This window comes from Otolemur garnettii, unplaced genomic scaffold, assembly GCF_000181295.1.
Source record: "Otolemur garnettii isolate 467f Iridium unplaced genomic scaffold, OtoGar3 scaffold00044, whole genome shotgun sequence".
NCBI lineage: Eukaryota > Metazoa > Chordata > Mammalia > Primates > Galagidae > Otolemur > Otolemur garnettii.
This window is the reverse complement of record NW_003852439.1, coordinates 3668333-3689594: the sequence shown is the minus strand read 5'-3', so window position 1 is coordinate 3689594 and position 21262 is coordinate 3668333. Positions and strand designations below refer to the sequence as shown.

Below are 21262 nucleotides of genomic sequence, written 5' to 3'. Positions count from 1 at the left end.
GTGGTGATGATGATGGTGGTGGGAATGTTCAGGGTGACCATGAGGAGGAGGATGATGGCCATGGTCATGATAATGGTGGTGGGGGTGGTGATGATGATGGTGGTTATGATGATGATAATGGCAATGATGGTGATGATGATGATGACAGTGATGATAGTGATGATGAAGATGCTGATAGTGTAATAATGAAAATGAGATGATGGTGTTGATGGTGGTGATCATGGAAGAAATCAACAGTGGTGTAAGAACTGAAGGATTAACTTTTAGACTACAATCTGTTGGATATATTAAAGTTAACTAGGGAAGGCTAGGGTGGGAGAACATTTGAGCATGTCCAAAAACCTTGCACAAAAAGCTGTGTGTAATGGTGGGCACAGGGATTAGAGAAGTCATTGTGGTTGCAACAAAGAGAAACGTTTATATAAGACAATTATTTATTATATAAAGGCTAGAAAAATACAGTCCTGAACATGTGTAAAAATCAGCAAGCTGGAAGAGCGGGAAGATCCCTGGGTTGGGAGACCTCTAGATCTTAGGAACAGAGATCACCCTTAATTCTCCCTGACCCCCAGCAGGGTCCAGCATGGTACCTGGCATATGAGAAGTCTGCAGTGAACACTAATTATTAATGGACTAGGAGTTTGGACCAGAAGATATGGTTCTAGCTCTGTCCCCCAGTACATCCATGTCACCATCTCTGGGACCTACATAGCTTCAATTCCTGCATCTGCAAAATAGGAAATGCCACTTCTCCTCTGCCTGTTTTGCAAAATTCTAAACAACGTGATCATATTAATATATGTATGTGCTACAGTAGGCATGATTAACCTGGGGTTGGTCGGTGAAATTCAAGTGGGTCCGTGACCTCAGATGGAAAAAAAGGCATCTTTATTTTTAATAATGATAGCTGATATCCAGGATTTATGAAATCCATAAAGATAGCTAGTGAACCACAGTCATGTTAGCAGTAACTGTGATATTCACCAGAAGGAATCACATATTTCCATATCATGTTATAGTTGGGGCAGATACCTCTAAATATCATTTATGTTCATTACTTCTTCAAAAAATTATAGTAGTTATGAGAGCTGCCATGATATCTTATTTTTTTATATGTTGATATGTATTATCATATATTTGGTGTTTTGGAAAATATTTTATAATCCTGAATACGATATATGAATCAAGAAGCACACATATTACTCTATCATAACTTTGGTGGAAGTTTTTTTTTTTTTGACATTCTGTAACCCTGTACATATTGTGTGCCTTTAAGAGCACTTTTCTGAGATGAGGGTCCAAGATTGCATTCACCAAACTGCCAAGGTTCTGATATATAACAAGGTTATTTCAAAAGTTAGCGATGACCATTGCTATCTAACTGTAATGGGGAGTTCCCCTGTGTTCTCTAAGCTTCAGTGGCCTCATGCATAAAACAAAGCTAATAATAATACCTGCCTTAGTAGGGATATAGGAACTTGCCTCACTGTGGGGATCAAGTGAGCCCTGGCTTGGTAACTGGGACATAGTAAGTGCTCAATAAATTCTGTTCTTGCAGTGGGTGTTGTTTTATTTGGACTCCAGCTGGGGTTCCCTCTCTCCCGGCACCTTTGGGCTAAGGGCTACCTTGTCTCTCCCAGGTTCATCCGGAAGCAGGGCCTGGATCGGCTCTTCCTGGAGTGTGACGCTCACATGTGGCGCCTGGGGGACCGGCGCATCCCCGAGGGCATCGCCGTAGACGGGGGCTCAGACTGGTTCCTGCTGAACCGGAAGTTTGTAGAGTATGTGACATTCTCCACAGACGATCTGGTGACCAAGATGAAGCAATTCTACACCTATACCCTGCTTCCTGCTGAAGTGAGTATATGGGACAAAAGTCCCCAAGAAAGATAGGGGCTGGCTTTAGCCTTTGGAGCAAAGCAGATGCTGAATTTTTGGCAGAGCAGTGCTGGGTCCACCTGTGTTGTTCTTCAAACATCCAGATGTCCTTGCTGTCATAGCAGGATACCCTGGTCCCCCTCCAGCCTGCACAGAAGCTGCGTGGAGTTAGATTCACAGTGCTGCTGCCCGTAGTCTACACAGTACCTTTGTGTAAAATAGAGGAAGCAGCCCCTTCCTTGAGACACTGGCCCCCATGATCATAAAATCACATAATACACAGTATGGTGAATTCATCAGAACAAGACATTTTACTGCCATTTTCCAGAGAACTCTTAGCAAACCAGCAGAAACCCTCTGATAGCTACAGTGTCAATGGCGGCACCCCCTGGTAAAAGTTATGCAGTGTGTACCCTGCACAACCATCCATGCCGACCCATTCAGGACACACCCACATCAACTTCTGATAGATCCTCCGTAGTCACCAATCATGGAATAACCACCTTTTCAACACTAAGTACCCCTTTTCCCATTTCAAATATTGTTCTGTCATTGCTTGACAGAAAGTAGTGTTGGCTTCATGGGTGAGTCATACTCCAAAACTCCAAGTGAACCTCAGACAGACAGCACTTCCACCAGGCCGACCCTAGCCCCACATTCACAGCCACTGTGGGCCAGTACTCAGGGCTCAGTGTTCCCTGTGGGCTTTTGGTCAGTACGTAGCTGACCACCTCCGTAAGTTGACCTGATTTTCATAGACCAGACTTGCACCACGTGTACTCAGTGAACAGTAGGCCTAGTTCCTTCGGTTGACCAGTTTTTACAGTCCTTACGTGGTCCCTATATTTTAAAAGCTCCCGGGGAGACTGTCATCATTTTTCAGACCTTGGAGTGGAAAGCCCTGTTGTGTGAGGATGTGAAGTATTCTAAAAACAGACCCACTGCCATCTGGAAATGGGTAGAGAACCAGTTTGGAAGAATCGCTGCTGACATGCCAGCAGCCTTCGTTTCAGAGCTGAGCTGGAAGATTCTAGACTCACCTCCCTGACCTTCTGTTCACTTGCACCCTAATTACTGATCCGACTTCAGAAAACTCCAGAGCCTGACCCTTTTCTGTTGAGCCTGTGATATTTCTCATGAATGGTACACTACAGTTCCTTCCCTGGAGGGGCCCCTGACTCTGGATCGCACGGGCTGTGTGTTTCTGCAGGCGAGATGAGACAGCACATCTCATTTGATGATTTCCTCATATCTCACCCATCTCTGGGGCAGTGCCAGGCTCGAGGGAGGGCTGATGGCCCACATCAGCCAGAGAGATGACGAGCGTGTCATCACTGGGCCGGTTTTACTATTCTGCACACATGTCAAGTAATCAGCTTTTAATCCTATTCCTGCAAAAATCACCTTTTCTCTCAATTCCGATAACCTCCTCATCCATTATCTTGCAGAGAATTTCTGTATCATTATAAAAGGACACAGGGCACTTGGTAATTGGGTGCTTTCCCCCCCTGCTTGATGGGGTATATGTGCTTCTGGGGGCTTGTGGACAATTCAAGCTTAGAATTCAGGTTCATGGGAATGGCATCTAGCAGCCCAAGAAGCTTAGCAGAGAGTAGTGGGTGGAGCCTCATCTTGTCCACCCACTCATTTAGAAGAGATTATTGGATAGTCTGGTGGTTTTAATCAAGGTGCCCACCACACTGCTGATGGCCAAAGCTCTGTGAGTGACCCCAGCCCTCTCCTGTCCCAATACGGAAGCACATATGCTCCAGGATCTCTGTTAGATCCCACCTCCTCCATTCCTGCCTGTAAACCTTTGAATGCGGGCACATGTCCCCTGACGGCTTCTCTTAGGGAGCAGAGAGCAGGGAAATACATTCCCCTGGTGTCTGGAATTGTTATAAGACAATGTTGAAATAGAAATACCTACCTTTTTTCTATCTCTGGTAATCTCTCCACTGCATCAACAATCGTTTCTCCTCTCGTCATCTTGTCACTCCCAACATTGCCTCTTTCTCAGATTCCTTGGAGAGAGGTGGCCCAGAGTCAGTCCTAGGATTAGGGAGAAACGACGGCTCTTGGTTCAAAAGCATGGACAGTGAGGAGCCCCACTGCTCCCCTCCCTGTGTGGCAGTCACTGTGCAGGTGGCTACAGCAAGGTGTCCTGGGCCTCATGCAGCCCTGAATCTGGCCTCCCACACCCAGGGGGGACATACCAAAGCATCAGCCTTTGTTAGCATCTCAGACCTGAATCCCTTTGGTTTCAGAACTGGCCATTTGCAAACCCTTTTGACCCCCAATATTCTAGAAAATTAGTCCCCATGTTTTTCCTTTGCCCCGTGTATTGACAAACTCTGAGGGACTTTTCCTCTGTACTGAGCAGACAGAAGATGACCTGGGGGGTAAAAGATATCAGATCAGATTCTAGAGGCTGGGGAATGACAACTTAGGGAACCACTCAAAGCAGGAGGCTTCTGGGTAGAATTAAGCCAGTCTGGACAAAGCAGCCAGCTGTACCGTGAGGCAGAATTTGCCTGGCAGCTGCCCCCATTTGTGCACAGAGAGGACAGAATGTGTCTCTGAGGGCATCCCTTCACAGTCAGGTGGTCCTCAGGACTGACCCCTCACCCCCACCCATTCGGGGCAGGCTAGCGGAGGTCTCAGGCCAGGCCCCTCTCTCCCCTATAGTCCTTCTTCCACACGGTCCTGGAGAACAGCCCCCACTGTGACACCATGGTGGACAACAACCTGCGCATCACCAACTGGAACCGCAAGCTGGGCTGCAAGTGTCAGTACAAGCACATCGTGGACTGGTGCGGCTGCTCCCCCAACGACTTCAAGCCGCAGGACTTCCACCGCTTCCAGGTGAGCACACTGCGCCCCACCCGCCCCCCAGACCTCAGCCCTGCAGACATCTGAGCCTCAGTGCCCAGCCCCACCTGCTGCTGATGATAACAACAGCGTCAACCAGAACCGATATTTACCGAGCTGGTACTCCATGCCAGGGCTCTCCTAACCACTTCATCTGTGTTGACTCCTTAGCCCCACAACAACCATGTAATATATTTATTATTATTATTCCATTTAAGGGATAGGGAAACTGAGGCATAGCAAGGTCAAAACATTTAAAGTGTCTGTTTCCCAAGGCTCATAACCTATTCTCTGTACTTCCTCTCAATCAGAATCCTCTGGTTAAAAAACATATTTCTGGATACAAACCTGAGTATATCTTGGGCAGAGGTTTTCATCCTCGGAGCTCCTGACGTTGTGGCTGGGTCATTCTCTGTCCTGGGTGTGTCCTGTGCATTGCACAATGCCCAACAACACCCTGGGCCTCTGCCCACTGGACAACTTTAGCAACCTCCGGTTGTGACCATTAAAAATGTCTTCAGACATTGCCAATTGTCCCCTAGAGGCAAACTTGCCCCTGTTTGAGAAGCACACATCTCCAGGGAGGTCCAGGAATTTGTATTTTCAGTGTTATACTTTGGGAAATTCTCATAAACAGCTCAGCTGGGAAACCTCTGTGTTCTATGTACTTGAAGAGTAACAAGAGGCAGAGATATCATTACCTTCACAGCTGCCTCTGGACAGCCAGTTTACAGTTCTGGGGAGAGCAGAGGTAGGAGGGTGGGGGGTGCTCATCTGCTTGCCATGTGCCCCAAGGATGCCTCAGCCCGCAGGGCCCCTCCCTTTCCGTCCTATGTGCCTTTCCCCTCTCCTCCTCACATGCCCAGACCCCAGCTGCAGAAAGCTCAAACAGAACACTACAGGAAGGTTAAACAAAGCACCCTCGGGTCACTAGAGTGGCACTTGGAGATGATGTGCTACTTCCCAAGCCGATGACTTGGAGGCAGGACAGGGACAACCAGTACAGCAGTGCCAGGCTGATAACCCCAGCGCCCTCACTCTTTGCATATAGCTGAAACATCCAGGGGAGGACACTGCCGCCCAAGTGGAGCTTCCAGCCTCTTAGCCTGGCCTCTCCAGGTGTGGTCTACAGACCAGCGACATCTCTGTCACCAGAGCGCTTGTTAGAAAAGCAGAATCTCCGCCCATTCTAGAACTTCTGAGTCAGAGTCAAATCCACACCCAGGGCCCCCAGACTCTGGGATGGAGTTCATGTTAGATCTGCTCCATGCCACCTGCGCGCCCGGCCCGTGTGGGCACTGGCTTCATGGGGGTGAGCATCACCTCCGTTCTGCAGGTGGGGAAACTAAGGCATGGGGGGGGGTGAACCTACTTGCCCATGGCCATGCAGCTAGGGAAGTGTAGCGTTTCCAGTTCCAGACTGGGTTTTTCCCACCAGGCCTCACTGCCATCCAGCTTCCATCCCTGCCAGGTGCAGCACACACAGCGGGTTTTCTCCTGTCATCCATATTTTCCCAAAGTTCCCTCTCAGTGTCTTCAGCCACCTTAAGTGGGTGCTGTGATAAGGCCCGTTTTGGTGGCAGATTACAGGGATCTCCTCAAACCCATGTTAATTCCAGCATGAACTTGAATGACATTTTACCTCCCCATTGTCCGAGCCGAAAAGAGTTGGTGAGCAGATGGAGAGAGGGCTGCAGGGGGGATGTTTGACCTATTTGAAAGAAAAAAAAAAAAAACTGATCCCCACCTTGGTAGAGGATAAGTTGTTGCCCCAGTTGCAGGGGACCTTCCATCCCTTGGGGCCTAGATCCTCCACCTGCTGATAACTGGGGGGCCTGCTCTCCCCAGGCGGCCCCATTTGTATTCTAGCCTGGTAGATCCTGGGGACACTGTGGTCTCTGGTAAAGACTGGGCGATGGACCACGTCACGTGCTCTCAGCTCGTTCTTTCACAGTAAACAATGATCAAGATTATCCCCCGACATCCAGAATCCAGAAATTGCTGCCTTGAAGGAACTTGGAGTTCTTGTGCAAAGAACTCTCAGAAAAAGAACAGTAAATATAGAAACATGCCCTTTTAAAAGAGCTGGCTATGGTCAGAGAATCTCAGGCAGAGAAAGAAGGCTGCCCTGCCACTGAGGCCGATTCTGTGTCCCCAGAAATGAAGACTCGTAGGCCCCTAGGTGGACAGACACCTAGTAAAAAAAAGGGTCTGGTAATATCTAAATTATCATATCTAATTATGATAATAATTACATAATAAGACCGCTAACAGTGTGTGCCAGACACTATGCAAATAACGCATGTTATACCCATTTTATGGATGAGGAAGCAGAGACCCAGAGAAGTTGGATGGCTTTCCCAAAGATACACACAGCTAGGAAGCAGCTAAGTGAGTGAGATTTGAACTCAGGAGGTCTGACTCTTCTCAGTGAGACTGTAAAGGAACCACGCTGACTTCTGTACCATGGAGAAAGAGGCCCCCGCTTTCATGAAGCAGAGAGCTGATGAGATGTTTAGTTTACTTCATCAGCTCAATCCTGGAGTAAAAGGAGCTTGCATTTTGGAGTCATCCATTCTGCGTTCAAATCTTAAACTGCATGGGTCTGTACATATAACCTTCCTCTCTGAGCTCACTTTCCTCATCTGTACAATGGGAATAATAATATCCACCTTGCTGAGTTGTTGGAAGAATTAGAAGTAATGACATAAATGCAATTCCCTGCATATTGTATGTGCTCAGTAGTTAATTGTTGCCATTAATCCACTGCAGTGAAAACAGCTCTGGACCCAAATTTAGGTCAATAATAGTGCTAGACCATAATAAGCTCCTCAAGGGAGAGGGCTGTGTTTTATTTGTTTCTGCAGCCCTGGACCAGGGGTCAGCAAACTACAGCTCCTGGGGCCAAAGTCAGCCCACTGCCTGCTTTTGCAAATATTGGAGCATGGCCATGTCCACTTATTTGCTATTCTGTCTTTGGCTGCTTTCATGCTACAAAAGCAGAGTTCAGTTTCAAAGTTGTTTTTAGTATTTTTTCCTCTGGCTCTTTATTGCAAATGTTTGTCAGTCTCTTCCCTACAACACTGTATAAAACCTAGTAGATAACAGATGCTCAGTATTTTATTTGTTTAACCCTCAACCCTGACTCTTCCTCCCAGCTCTGCCACTGACTTGCTGTGTGTCCTTGGATAAGTCCCTTCCCTTCTCTGGGCTTGTTTTTGTAAGTGTTTGGTTTATATCAATGGTCTACAAATGCTGTGTTATAATCACCTGAGAAGGTGTATTTTGGAATGCATACTCCTGAGCCTCACCTCCAGAGATGTTGACTCAGTAGGTCTCAGGAAGGACCTCTGAATCCAGATTTTAAAAGCTATCCAGGTTGCTGATACACAGGCAACTCTGGTGTCACTTACATTATCCTCAAACCATAGAAAGCAAGTGAATTACCTTAGTGAGCAAATATTTTAAGGGCTGTTAAAAATATGAATTTCTAGGCTCACTCCGAGAGATAATGCAAGTCAGCTGAAATGCCAGGGAGGCAGTTGGGAGTGGAGAGGACTGTGGTGAGCAGAAGAGCCCATGTCTTGTCTAGAGGGACAGCCGCTGTTCAGCTTTGACTAGTTGTTACTATGTAGGGATGTGGGCCTGAGGTTGCCAGATCTGTTACTATTTAAAGGGAAGCCAGAAGAGTTTCTGTGAACTCTTTAAAGTATTTCCAACTTCCAACTAGTTCCATTTTAAAACTCTGGCTGGCCAACTAAAATGCATCTGCGGGCTGTCTTTGCCCTAGATTACTAGTCTGTGACCTCCAGCTAAGCGATTTCTGAGATCCATCCCAGCTATAAACATCTAGGATTTAATTTACATAACAGACATCTAAATGATGCTTACTAAGTGCCTATCATTGCTTGAAATGCTTTGCAGAGATTAACTCACTCAAGCCTATTTGTACCCTCATTATAATCCATCCTACAGATGAGGAAACTGAGAACACAGAGGTTAGTAAGTATCAGCTCTAAAATTTGGATCCAAGCAGGCGGGCTGCAGAGCCTTGCTCCTAACCACAGGATGTGCTGTTAGGGTCCTGCCCCCACTTGCTGATGCAGCTTTTTTTTTTTTAAATCTTCCATGAGCACAGCAGACAGCCCGGCCCACCTTCTTTGCCCGCAAGTTCGAAGCCGTGGTGAATCAGGAAATCATTGGGCAGCTGGACTATTACCTGTACGGGAACTACCCCGCAGGCACCCCAGGCCTCCGCTCCTACTGGGAGAACGTCTATGATGAGCCTGATGGCACCCACAGCCTGAGTGACGTGACGCTCACCTTGTATCACTCCTTTGCCCGCCTGGGCCTTCGCCGGGCAGAGGCATCGCTGCACACGGATGGGGAGAACAGCTGCCGGTGAGCCCACGGGGTGCGGAGGATGGGAACCCGGAGCAGGCAGGATGTGGAGGGCATAGAGTAGGAGGGAGGACCTGCTTCCATAAAAAAAAATAGTGGGGGGCTGGGCAAGATGGCTCACAACTGTAATCCTAGCACTCTGGGAGGCTGAGGTGGGTGAATTACTTGAGCAAGGGCAAGACCCCATCTCTAAAAAGTAGCTGGGCACTGTGGCAGGCACCTTGGTCTCAGCTACTCAGAAGGCTGAGACAAGAGAATTGCTTGAGCCCGAGTTTGAGGTTGCTATGACACCAGGGTGACTGAATGAGACTGAGTCTCAAAGAAAAAAAATGTAAGGGGCAGGGTCTCACTATGTTGTCCAGGCTGGACCTAAACTTCTAGGCTCAAGTGATCTTCCCACCTCCGCCTCCCAAGAAGCTGGGACTCCAGGCATTCCTCCTCTTGGGGAGCTGCAGCTCCACCCCATGCTTCTCCCCCTCTTCCTCTCCCTAAAAGTCATCGGTGCAACCATCGTAGCGTGCCTGGCGTTTCCGGCCCAAGCCGTAGCCATGCTCTGTGCTTTACTTTGTTCTTTCTCAGAATGCCAGGCCTCATAGGTATCCATGGTTTTCTTTCAGTTGATTAAGTCTTTTTGCTACACATGTGTACTTTGGAAGGACGGTTCTGGCACCGTATTATATAGTGTTAAGTGGAAGGCAACCATGAAAGTACAGAACTGCTTTTGTTCTTTTACCTTTCATGATGGAAAATGTCAAATGTAGACGGAATAGAACAGGGTAACCCCCTGGCTCCATCACTCAGCCCGAGCAGTTACCAACTCCAGGCTGATCTCGTTTCATCTTCACCTCCTCCCACTTGCTACCCTCCCCCCCCCAGATCAGCCTGAAGTGCATCTCAGACATCATGTCATGTCAGTCACAAATATTTTAACACGTTTCTTCTGAGAAGTAATTCCTCATTAAAACATAACCACAGTGTCATTCCCACACCTAAAAATATAAGCCCAAACATTGTTAAAAGGCAAAGCTATTGTTCAAAGTGCTCGACTACCCCTGAGCGTCATCTCGCCTACCACTGCCTGCCCACACTTTAGGCAAGAGTGTTCCAGAAATAAGAAGAGAGGGGGAGGCAGGGAGAGAACTCGGCGTGATCCCCGCTCCTCCCTTTCTATTTCCTTCTGTCCTCCAGCCACGTGCATTGCAGATGTTTACACAGTTGCACGAAGAATCAGGGATCCTGTTTTCTCCACTTGGCATTATACTATTAGCCCCGCTTCCCTGTGTTGCTCGGCAGCTTCCGCGATGATAATGATCCTTTTTGATGCCGCCAGTATTCCTACGAGTAGAAATTCCAGAGCTGGCTTCGTCTGCCCCTCTGCTGTGGCTATTGTCAGTAATGTGCCATTGTAAATAATGTTCTCATGAATATCTCTTTGCAGAAGGCCTTCTCCCCCATTCTCTTTTCTGATGATTTCCTTAGGATAGAGTCCCAGAAGTGTGCGTCATCACTCTACGTCTTGCTGTTCTTCCTTCCCCTTCCTCCCACCTTCCTCTTTGAACAGTGTGCCCACTTTTTAAAAATGTTTTGAGCATCAGTCTCTCTTCAGTGTGCCTTCCCTTGTATATCTCTCTTCGCCCACATCTTCCCTTTCTGCAGGAAGGGAAGGAGGAGAAGAAAGGAACTGTGTTTTCCCTAAAACCCTGAGAACAGGCAGGTCTCCTGGCCGGTGCCTTCTGCGTAGCCAGCTGGGTTTTTCTACAGGGCTGGGACAATGTTTCATGACCTTCTCCTGCCCCCAGCTTCTCTCCCCTTGCAGGTTCTGATTTAGTTTAAAGGGAGACTAACATGAGTGATGAACACAGGACTTGCAGTTCAAACTTAACTCTAGTTTGGGCTGGGCAGCACAGTGGTTCGCTGTAATTCAAACTCAACTCTAGTCCGGGCCAGGCACAGTGGTTCACTGTAATCCCAGCACTCTAGGAGGCTGAGGCGGGAGCATCCCTTGAGCTCAGGAGTTTGAGACCAACCTGAGCTCCTGCGAGACCCCATCTCTACTAAAAATAGAAAAACTAGCCAGGATCGTGATGGCTGCCTGTAGTCCCAGCTATTCGGGAGACTGAGGCAAGAGGATCGCTTGAGCCCAGGAATTTGAGGTTGCTGTGAGCTAGGACACCAGGGTACTCTAGCCTGGGCAACAGAGTGAGACCCTATCTAAAAATAAAACCTCAACTTGAATTCCTAGCTGTTGGCCATTAGGCAAGTTGTTACCCTCTCTGAGCCTCAGGTGGCTCATGTGTAAAATGAGAAGAATAATCTTTACATCATGAGGTGTCCTGTGCAGAGGAGGTAATCCTCGGAAAGTACCTTATGAGTTATGGAGCAGTATTGTCCCCGCTTTAGCAATGTTTTCTGTACTGAGTGCTCGGTCCGGGATCAGGTCATTGTCTGTATCTCAGCTGCCATTGTTACTACATATTAAGCTGTCAAAAGCAGCCAGCAGTGGGCCTGCTGTGCGAGATGGGAACTGGTGACATGAGCCACTTGTTGTTCTCGCTGTCCTTTGCTTCATTCCCCACCTCCCAGCCCCCCACTGTCACCACATAGCTGGCCTGTTCCCAGTCATTAAAGGCCATCTAAGGGCCACCTCCTTTGTGATAATTTGCAAAAGTTTCCCTGATAGCCCCACAAGCACCGTGCCCCAAGCTGCATGTAGTACAGCACACCCAGGTACGTAGCTGTGGTACCTGGGATCAAGGTCACTGGTGAGTATCTTTCCCAAACTCTGCTAGTCTGGGGGCAGAATCCACTCCTCAAAACCACCCCATGCAGTGCAGTGCCTGATGTTTGGAAAGCAGATGTCATTCGAGAATAATTTTAATCACAAGGTTCCTAGAATTGCATAAGGTAAATTATCGTACAGGAAATTCCAAGAGACACCTCCAATTTATTTAGGGTTGTTGAAATGTTCTCCTAGTGCTTATTTCGGAGTGAACCGAGCCATCTAGTTGCCTCGAGCCTAGAATCCTCTGGCTTCCGCCTCATTTTTTATTGTAATGGAACCATTGTGCCTTGCTGTGGGCAAAGCTGACGTATTTATGAGTAGAAGCCTGCAAATAAATCAGGACCAAGGACTCTTATCCCAAAAGGCAAAAGAGAATGAACTCCTACCCCTGGAGCATCTGGGGAAACAGCAAGTGAAAACTTTTGAGTTTCATTTTGTCTGAGTATTTTAGGCAAATTGTGCCTTTCTGGTCTACAGGATAACCTTCCTTAAATATAACGTTTATTGATTTCTTTTTCATATTAGAAAATAAGACAGGTGTGTTGCAGAAATTTTTGAAATGACAGATTAACAAAAACAAGAAAATAATGTTTGCTTATCATCTATCATCCAGGGTTAAGAATGTCAGTATTTTACTACAGGCCCCCAAATTTTCTAGAGAAGATTCTTCTAAAATTTTCATTCATTCATTCATTCATTCATTCATTGTTTGCAGTATATGTATTAGGCTCTGTGTTAGGCACAAGGCATTCAGCTATAACCCAGGCAGACCAGGCTTCAAGTTCAAGGCCCTGCCATTCTAGTGTAAAGACAGACAGCACAAACAAACCAGAACAAAAGATTAATAAGGGTAAATGTTCTGCCTCAAAAGAAGATGCAGTCATGTGACAGTGATGAGATAGTGGCTTGTGACAGTGAAGAGATAGTGGCTTAGGCTCGGCGCCTATAGCTCAACAGGCTAAGGCGCCAGCCACGTACACCTAAGGTGGTGGGTTCGAATCCCCAGCCCGGACCCGCCAAACAACAATGACGGCTGCAACCAAAAAATAGCCGGGCGTTGTGGCGGGCGCCTGTAGTCCCAGCTACTTGGGAGGCGGAGGCAGGAGACTCGCTTGAGCCCAGGACTTGGAGGTTGCTGTGAGCTGTAATGCCATGGCACTCTACCCAGGGGGACAGCTTGAGGCTCTGTCTCAAAAAAAAAAAAAAAAAAAAAAAAGATAGTGGCTTAAGATTTAGCAGTCAAGGAATATCTCTCTGAGGTAGTAACACTTCAGCAAAATGGTCAGACAGAGCCAGACATGCAGTCTTAAGAGGAGAAGAGCTTTCTCAGCAGAGAAGATGTCATGTGCAAACGCCCTGGGGCAGAAATGAGCTTAGGGTGTTCAAGAGTCCAAAGTAAGGCCACTTGTGGCTAGAAAGTGGTGGATTTGAACAGAAGAAAACAAAATGAGGCTAGAGAAGGCAGGGCTTTGTATAGCAAGTAAGGAATTTGTATTTTCTTCTAAACATTAAGCAGACCAACTTATGGTATTTAAGCAGGGGATGGTGGCTGTAGCGACTGTGGGAATAGGTTGCAGCAGACAAAGTAATAGGGGGGAACAATTATGGAAGCACCTGCAAAGGTCTAGGTGGGGAGCACTGGTGGCTTGAACCAGGATTCTGGCAGTGCATGAGGAGAATAGAGGATGGAGTAAGGTGGAGACAACAGGATTTCTTGATGAGAGGTGAGGGATGGCCGACTATTAGAGATTAACTCCTAAATTTCTAGAGTACCTGATTATTATTCATTTTCTTAGTCCTCTCAGCACTCAATACAGTTGACCACTCCTTTTTGGAAACACTTTCTTCTTTTGACTCCCGTGACAACAAGCTCTCCTGTCCCACCCACTTTCCAGAGCACACATTGGCAGTGCATTGCTTCTGTGTCACCACAGTCATGCTGTGTAACAAACAATCCCCAAATCCATGTTTGGAAACAGTAAGCACTTACATAGTGCTCAAGTCACAGGTCAACTGGGCAGTTCTTCTGGTCCGAGCTGGCCTCCCTCTGGCATTAGCAGCCAGCTGTAGGCCAGGAGGGTGGCTGTGTTGCTCTTGGCTGGAAATAATTGGCTGATCTAGGACAACTGGTCCTAGATCAGCCTTCTGTTCCGAAGCCTCATCCTCCAGTGAGCTAGCCCAGAGTGTGCTGTCATGGTGATCACAGAAGAGCAAGTGAACAAATGGTAAATCCTCAAGGCTCCTTGAAGTCATGGCCCAGAACTGGCATGACACTCCTTCCACCACTTTCTGATGGCCAAAGAAGATTCCAGAGGTGGAGAAATAGATGTCCTCTTATGCGTACAAGGAAAGCTGCAGAGTCACATGGAAGGGAGTCTAGATCCAGGAGACCTAAAGAATTGGAGGCACTGATGCAGGCAACCACTGGTTTACTGAGACAGTGTCTTTGCTGCCCAGTACAGTAGCCACAAGCCACAAGTGGCTATGTAAGCTCTCTACAACGAGATGAAATTTAGAATCCAGTTCTCAGTAACAGTGGCCACAGTGCAGGTACTCAGTAGTCACACGTGGCTGGCAACTACTTTATTGAACATCACAACACTTCCATCAGCACAGAAAGTTCTGTGGAACAGCCCTGCCTAGACGTGGCTGCAATGGGAAAGTGCCAGCACATTCCAGGGCTCCCTGCTCGTATAGTCATGGTATGTGCCATGATGCCAGCAAATAATCTGAAGATGGTGCAAGCTTTTTTCCTGGATCCCTTGCCCCCCGCCCCCTGAGACATCCCCGTAACAAGGCAGTGATTTTAGAAGATGCCTAAACACCGGAAAGGGGGCTTCCCAAACCATTATAATTGAACATAAAGACTTAGGACTCCACATGGAGACCGGAAGGAAGGCTGCATTTAGCTGAGCAGGGACAGTGATTTGTGGACTGCTGTTATTAGGGGCCCACAAGCACCCTCTTAGTGCTGTGCAGTTGACACATTCAGAAGCAGCAGCTTGTTATTTCACAAGTAGGAAGGACATGGACCTGGGCCCCTTCAGAGCGTTCCTTGGCTGTCTCCTCCTGGACCCTGCCTGGGCATCTCTGCTTACCTTCCCTGCCCCGATCGGCCAGCAAACTTCTATGGACCATTTCAAAACAATAAGCTACAAATATACGTGCATGTATATTATCTCAGATTAGCAATTGTTTTTAAAGGTGATAACTCATGTTGACGGTGGCAAAAGACTGTTAGAGTGTGAATCACTTAGGCAGCAGAACTTCCAGTAAAGCTAAGCAACAGGCATAATGTGCCCCTTGAAGATTCAAACAGAGAGAGAAGGAGAGAGAGGAATGAAAAAGAATTCTGTTTAATTTTTGCTCAAGGTTGTTTAGTGCAACGTTATTTAGAGTAGCAAAAGATTAGAATTATCATCTAGTGATAGGGAACTTGCTCTGTAAAATGGACACTCTTTACAAAGGAATACATCCTCACACAGAGAATCACATTCTTAGAGACTTTTCCAAGACGAGATAATGCTCAGGAAAAAGCAACAGCAGAATGTAACCAGTACACATATTTTGATCCCAACTGTGTAATAAGTATGCAAATATATGCATAGAAAATAAGGCCGAAGGGAGATCCATCAATATGACAGTGTTCACACACCATTGTCACTCCCTAGAAGCAGGCACCAGAGGACTCAATCAATATCTGTGCGTTGACATTATTTATGGGAAGAGGCATGAAAAGGAGTCATTTTATTTTCTTTGCTGTACTTTCCCATGGTCAGCATGTTTTCCATTTATTATCAGCAAAAAAAAAGAGAAAGTTATTCATAGTCATTGAATCATAGACCCATAGGGAGCCGCTTTCAGATGGGAATATGATAGGAATTTGGTAGAAAATGGGGACTATTTTTGGAACAGGCTTGGCATGGTGGGTGGAGAGCCCTGTCATGATCCTGTTGCCTCCAGCCCTGACCACGGCTTCTGTGTCTTCAGGTACTACTCCATGGGCCACCCAGCGTCTGTGCACCTCTACTTCCTTGCCGACCGCTTCCAGGGCTTCCTCGTCAAGCATCACGCCACCAATCTGGCTGTGAGCAAGCTGGAGACTCTGGAGACATGGGTGATGCCAAAAAAAGTCTTCAAGATTGCAAGCCCACCCAGCGACTTCGGGAGGCTTCAGTTTTCCGAGGTAAGAGGCCAGAGGTTGTCCCGCTTCACCTTTTGCAATCACCTGTTCCATAATCTGACACTTGTATTTGGAGATGGAGGAGAAGAGGACTTGGAGAGCCCTAAAGATGCACCAAGTGTCTGGAGAAGGTTCTCCAGCCCCGACACACGCCAGCGTCTTAAAAGGGGAAGGAGGAGAGAGAGACAGTGGAGTTGTCAACTGAGTGGACCAAACCAACCTGGAAGTTTGGTCTGTTTTTTAGAGTAGAATTTCTGCTCCTCTCAATTTTTCATCCCCCATTCAGTGACCCTTCCTAAACTTACGGTAGCAATAGACCAGTAACAAACGAGTGCCCTAATGAAGTAGTGGTATTAATTCCATTTTACAGATGAGAGAACTGACGCTTATAAAAATTCATTAATTTTCTTTATCATAGCTAGAAAGCGTAAGAGCTCAAAATTGAACCCAGGTCTCTTTGGCCACAAATCCTGTGTATGGTTGTGTTTTTATCACCCCAGTTTCTAACACAGGGATTATTAAATAATCACCAGATTAATCAATCATTGAATATATAAGTGGTTAAGTAAATAGGTAGATGGATGGATAAATAGGTGAATGGACAGATGGGCACATGGATGGAAGGTAGAGGGGTGGTCAAATGGAAGAATGGGTGGATGGACAAATGGGTGGATAGATGGATGGAGGGATGGACAGATGGGCGAATGGATGGACAGATGGACTGATGCATGGGTCCATAGAAGGCACTTTCTCCCTCCTCCATACAGCATGAGCTCATGAGCTTTTAGTTATTTTTCTGACTAGAGAGATGGATTTACCTAGCACCACCTTACAGCATCAGCCCTGGCTCCAGATCCCCAAGGCCCTACATGATCTGACCTCCATCTGCTTCTCCAGCCTTGTCCAGCACCACTCTTGACTCTGCTCACACTTCTCGTGTCTTTGTCAAACATGCCACACTTGTTCCTGCCTCAAGCTCAGCTCTTGCTGATCTCCCTGCCTAGAATGCTTTCCGCAAGTTATCACATAGCTGGCTGACTTTTTGTCATTCTGATCTAAATCCAAATGGTGCCCCTTCCGAGAAGCATCTCCCCTGGCCACCCATGTGTATCTCAATAGCTACATTCTACACCTGACCCTTCCCTATTTTATTACCTTCTCTTGGACTTTACTACCTAAAATTATCTCATTAAGTTACCTGCTCACTACTTGATTTTCCACAAAAGAGCTGGAACAAGGCCAGGTGTGATGTCTTACACCTGTAGTCCTAGCACTCTGGGAGGCCAAGGCAGGTGGATTGCCTGAGCTCATGAGTTCGAGACTAGCCTGAGCCAGAGAAAGACCCATCTCTAAATATAGCCAGGCATTGTGGTGGAGCAGCTGTAGTCCCAGCTACGTGGGAGGCTTAAGCAAGAGGATCACTTGAGCCCAAGAGTTTGAGATTACTGTGAGCTATGACACTACGACACTCTACTGAGGGCAACAAAATGAGACTCTGTCTCTAAAAAATAGAAAGAGCTAGAACTGTATCTCTCTCACTTACCCACTGTTGAATCCCCCATACATAGAAGAGCAAACAGCATTTGTAGATGGTAAATGACAGTTTTGAATGACTGAGGGAATGCATTTCGGTGGCAGTGCTGAAAGAAGGGGAAGGTCGGTCAGGGAAGCTTGGCAAGAAAGTGGCCCACACAAAGCTCAGCACCTGGTTTCTGCCTTCCTCACATGTAACTAGGGAGGTGATTCATCTCAATGAATCTGTCTGCCAGATTCAGGATGAAAGATCTGACTCCAGAATACGGAGGGTCTCCAGGGGCTAGGAGTATGATGGGCCCTTCCTGGCCCTTCTCCAGCTCCCTGTGGCCATGCCAGGCTGACCTGTCCCCGGGTATGGGTCCCCATATCAAACAGGTACTAGCAGGAGTTTCTGGTTAAGCTACCATTTTCAATTAAGGCCCCTAGTAGATTTGTTGGATGTGAGCTGCCAAGGGAGCCTGCTCCATAAATTACTGGCACCAGGGGGCAATTAGACGCTGCCCCAGTTGGATTCTGTGCTGAGGGCCTGAACATTCAATTGACGACATTAATGTCCCATTAAAGAGATGAATGCCTGGCATCTGGGCTCTCCCTGTTTCTCAGCCTGCTGTTGGGCAACTAGTCTCTTCTGGCCATGACAAATAATGTTGGCCACTCCATGCCCAGTGGTTTGTGAAGGATCCCACTATACGTCTGATACCCTAGGTGTGAGACCCACCAAGATCACGGGCAGGAATAATGGCACTTGATGCAGAGAACCCTAATTTTGCATTTTGAATTCTTTCTAGTCTTAATTATTTTTAATGGCAAAGCCATAAAATTGAGCAAAAAGGAAGGGGAGGAACTGCAGGGCCACTTTATAGGCTGTTGAGACTCTTCCTGGTGTCACACCATCCCCTGGGCTTACATGGTGCCCAGCTCATGGCAGGTGGCCAAGACTGCTGAACAGCTCAGATCAATTTCTCCAGTCCGCAGGAGTCCCATGCTGTTGGCTTGGAGAAAAGATACCCATCCTTTCCACGGGTGTCACCGAGTGCCTACCGCATGCTAGGTGCTGGAGGGGTGGTAGTGAACCTGGCAAACCAGGCCCCTGTTTGTCCTGGAATTGTAATTTAGTGTTGCTGCCAAGTAAGGGAGCAAATAAATGAGAAAAACAGTTCAGCAAGTGTCATAGAGAAAACAGAACTTCATCATGTGATTTCTGAGGATTCAGGACACGGATGGGGACTGCCTTCCATAGGACGATTCATTCAGAAAGCTTTTCTTAGGAAGTAACTTTAGATCTGAAACCTGTAAGAGAGCTAGTCGTGGGGAGATCTGGAACATTCTAAGCAGTGAGAAGACTGTATATGCAGAGCACCAGGAGGAGAGGGAGAGTAGCAGAAGAAGGGTCTTGGAGGAGGTACGGGGCTTGCCTGCCTTGGAAAGATGCTCAGATTGCATTTAAGTACAATGGGACACCTTTGGTGGGTTGCAAGCTGGAGAGCAGTATGTTGAACTTGAACATGTATTTAGATCTGGATAATTGATCATTTTGCAGTGGATAGTTGTGGATTCCCACAGTGAGATCCCTTGAGAAGAGCAGGGAGGTCACGGTGGATGTGACAATACCGGGCTTTGTCCTGAGCTGCCTGCCCCCTTCATGCCTGGGGGAGGCTGTGGACTGTGACCTCGCCATCTTCAGTTTGGAAACAAGATCCAGGGTTTTTTGTCAACTGTTGTGCAGCACTCATGGCCAGGTTATCTTGGTTTTATAACTCAGATTTCAGAGAACCGTTGATCCCCATGTCTTTGAAGGATGCAAGGGCAGTGTTATGGAAGGGCCTTTTACTGAGGCATGATCCCAAAGTAGTTTTGTAGCCATCCATCCATTCTGTTAGTATCTGTTGGAAACCAGTGTGTGGAGGGCTTGGATGCATAGGGAAGTCCATGTACTCAGCCTCTGCTCATTCAGTGTGTGTTCAAGTTCAAGGTAGATGGTGGATAGACACACAGATAGATGACTAATAGGTAGATAGAGTATAGATAGATGATAGATAAATAGAGGTATAGGTAGACAGACAGTAGACACATAGATGACAGAGATAGATGGATAGACACATGATAATAAATAAAAAGATAGAGATTGATTGATAGAGATGGGCAGATAATAGATAAATAGATGATTGATAGATGATAGACAGAGGAAGATAATAGATAAGAGATAGATAATATTTAAATGATAGACACATAGCTAAATAGATGCTAGATATAGATGATAGATGATGGTCAGAGATATATAAATAGATGACTGATAGATATATAAATGATAGAGACAAATATAGCAATAGCTGACAGAGATATATTGAGTACCTACTCTGTGCTTGGCACTGTTTTAGGTACTAGGCATATGTTGACATATAAGCCAGATGTAGTCTCTGCCCTTGGGCATGGTTGATGGTCTCAGCTGGGGAGAGAGACATGTAAATTAAAAGATGCAACACTTGGTGGGGGGAGCTATCATGGCCAATGCTGAGACACACACCGCAGTGGCTCTTCTAACCCAGGAAGACGTCTGGATGATGCGATCAGGCTGGCCAAGAGGAGGGTGGGGAGAGGAAGGAAGATGGTGCCAAAGAGCAAGCTGGGAATGGACAGAAGATCCCGAGGCAGGAGAGAGCCCTGGCGGAGGTGCTGAGAGTAACCTAACGTGGCACGGAGCCAGGAGTGGGTGGCAGGGAGCGAGACGGAGTGAAATGAAGCTGGAGTCAGACAGGAGGGGCTGCCAGGACAGTGAGAGACTGGACTTAGGAACCACGAGGAGCTGAGTTGTCTGCCAGCAGCATGCGCTGTAAGCAGGAAAATAAAGATCAGGTTTCTTTAGAAAAATCTCTTAAGACCTCGATGCATAACTTGAATCCTGTTCACGCATTCATTTATTCATTCAATAAACAGCATCATTTATTTCATACTGTGTTCCAGGCTTTGTGCTTGGCACCAGGGAGCCTTTGAAAGAACTGGTCCCTGCTGATCTGCAGGGTGGTAGAAAATGGCAAGATTTCACGGGTCTGGGAGGGGTAGCAGCCACTCAGAAGCATCGGAGTGGAAACTACTTCTGTCCTCAGGATGGCTTCCAGTCCCAGTCGTTGGTCTCTGGTTTGATGCAAACTTGAAGCAGGACATGTGCCTGTGAGCGTGTCCTGGTGGCTACCGCCCCTGGTAGGTAGCTGGCATTCGAGTCGTTTGTGTTGGATGAATGAGTGAGTAAGATTGTAAGTGAAAGGCAGGCAATACTCAGCACAGTCAGTGAGAATGCAGCTTCAGGGTCAGCCTTCCTGGGTGCCCTGCTAAGTTTGCCCCTCCCTGATCACAGCTCGTTATCTCACATCCCTAAGCCTTAGTTTCCTCATCTGGAAAGTGAGGGTAATAACAAACGTCTCCATATTCGTGGAGCTAGGAGTATTGGATGGATTGATGCATCCAAGCACTGAGCATTGTGCCTAGCACAGGGTAAACCCTTGGTCCATTTGAAGGTCTGTGTCCTGTGTCCTGAGCATAGTAACTTGTGCAATAAAGAGAAGCAGATCAGCTCCTATCTGCCCTGCACGTGGGGAATTTTCTCAGAGTGTAGA

The 21262-nt window shown here is 47.1% G+C and overlaps 1 protein-coding gene across 1 annotated transcript in view; it reads left to right on the top strand.

The window, feature by feature from the left end:
* The window catches only part of XYLT1 (xylosyltransferase 1), a gene marked incomplete at its 5' end in the record, with an annotated part of 316786 nt that overhangs the window by 285429 nt on the left and 10095 nt on the right, over positions 1 to 21262 (top strand). Inside the window, 4 exons of the mRNA XM_012805673.2 lie at positions 1641 to 1857; positions 4567 to 4743; positions 8888 to 9150; positions 15923 to 16118. Of these exons, the coding sequence (XP_012661127.1) occupies positions 1641 to 1857; positions 4567 to 4743; positions 8888 to 9150; positions 15923 to 16118 (853 nt within the window). The remainder of the gene's footprint in view (positions 1 to 1640; positions 1858 to 4566; positions 4744 to 8887; positions 9151 to 15922; positions 16119 to 21262) is intronic.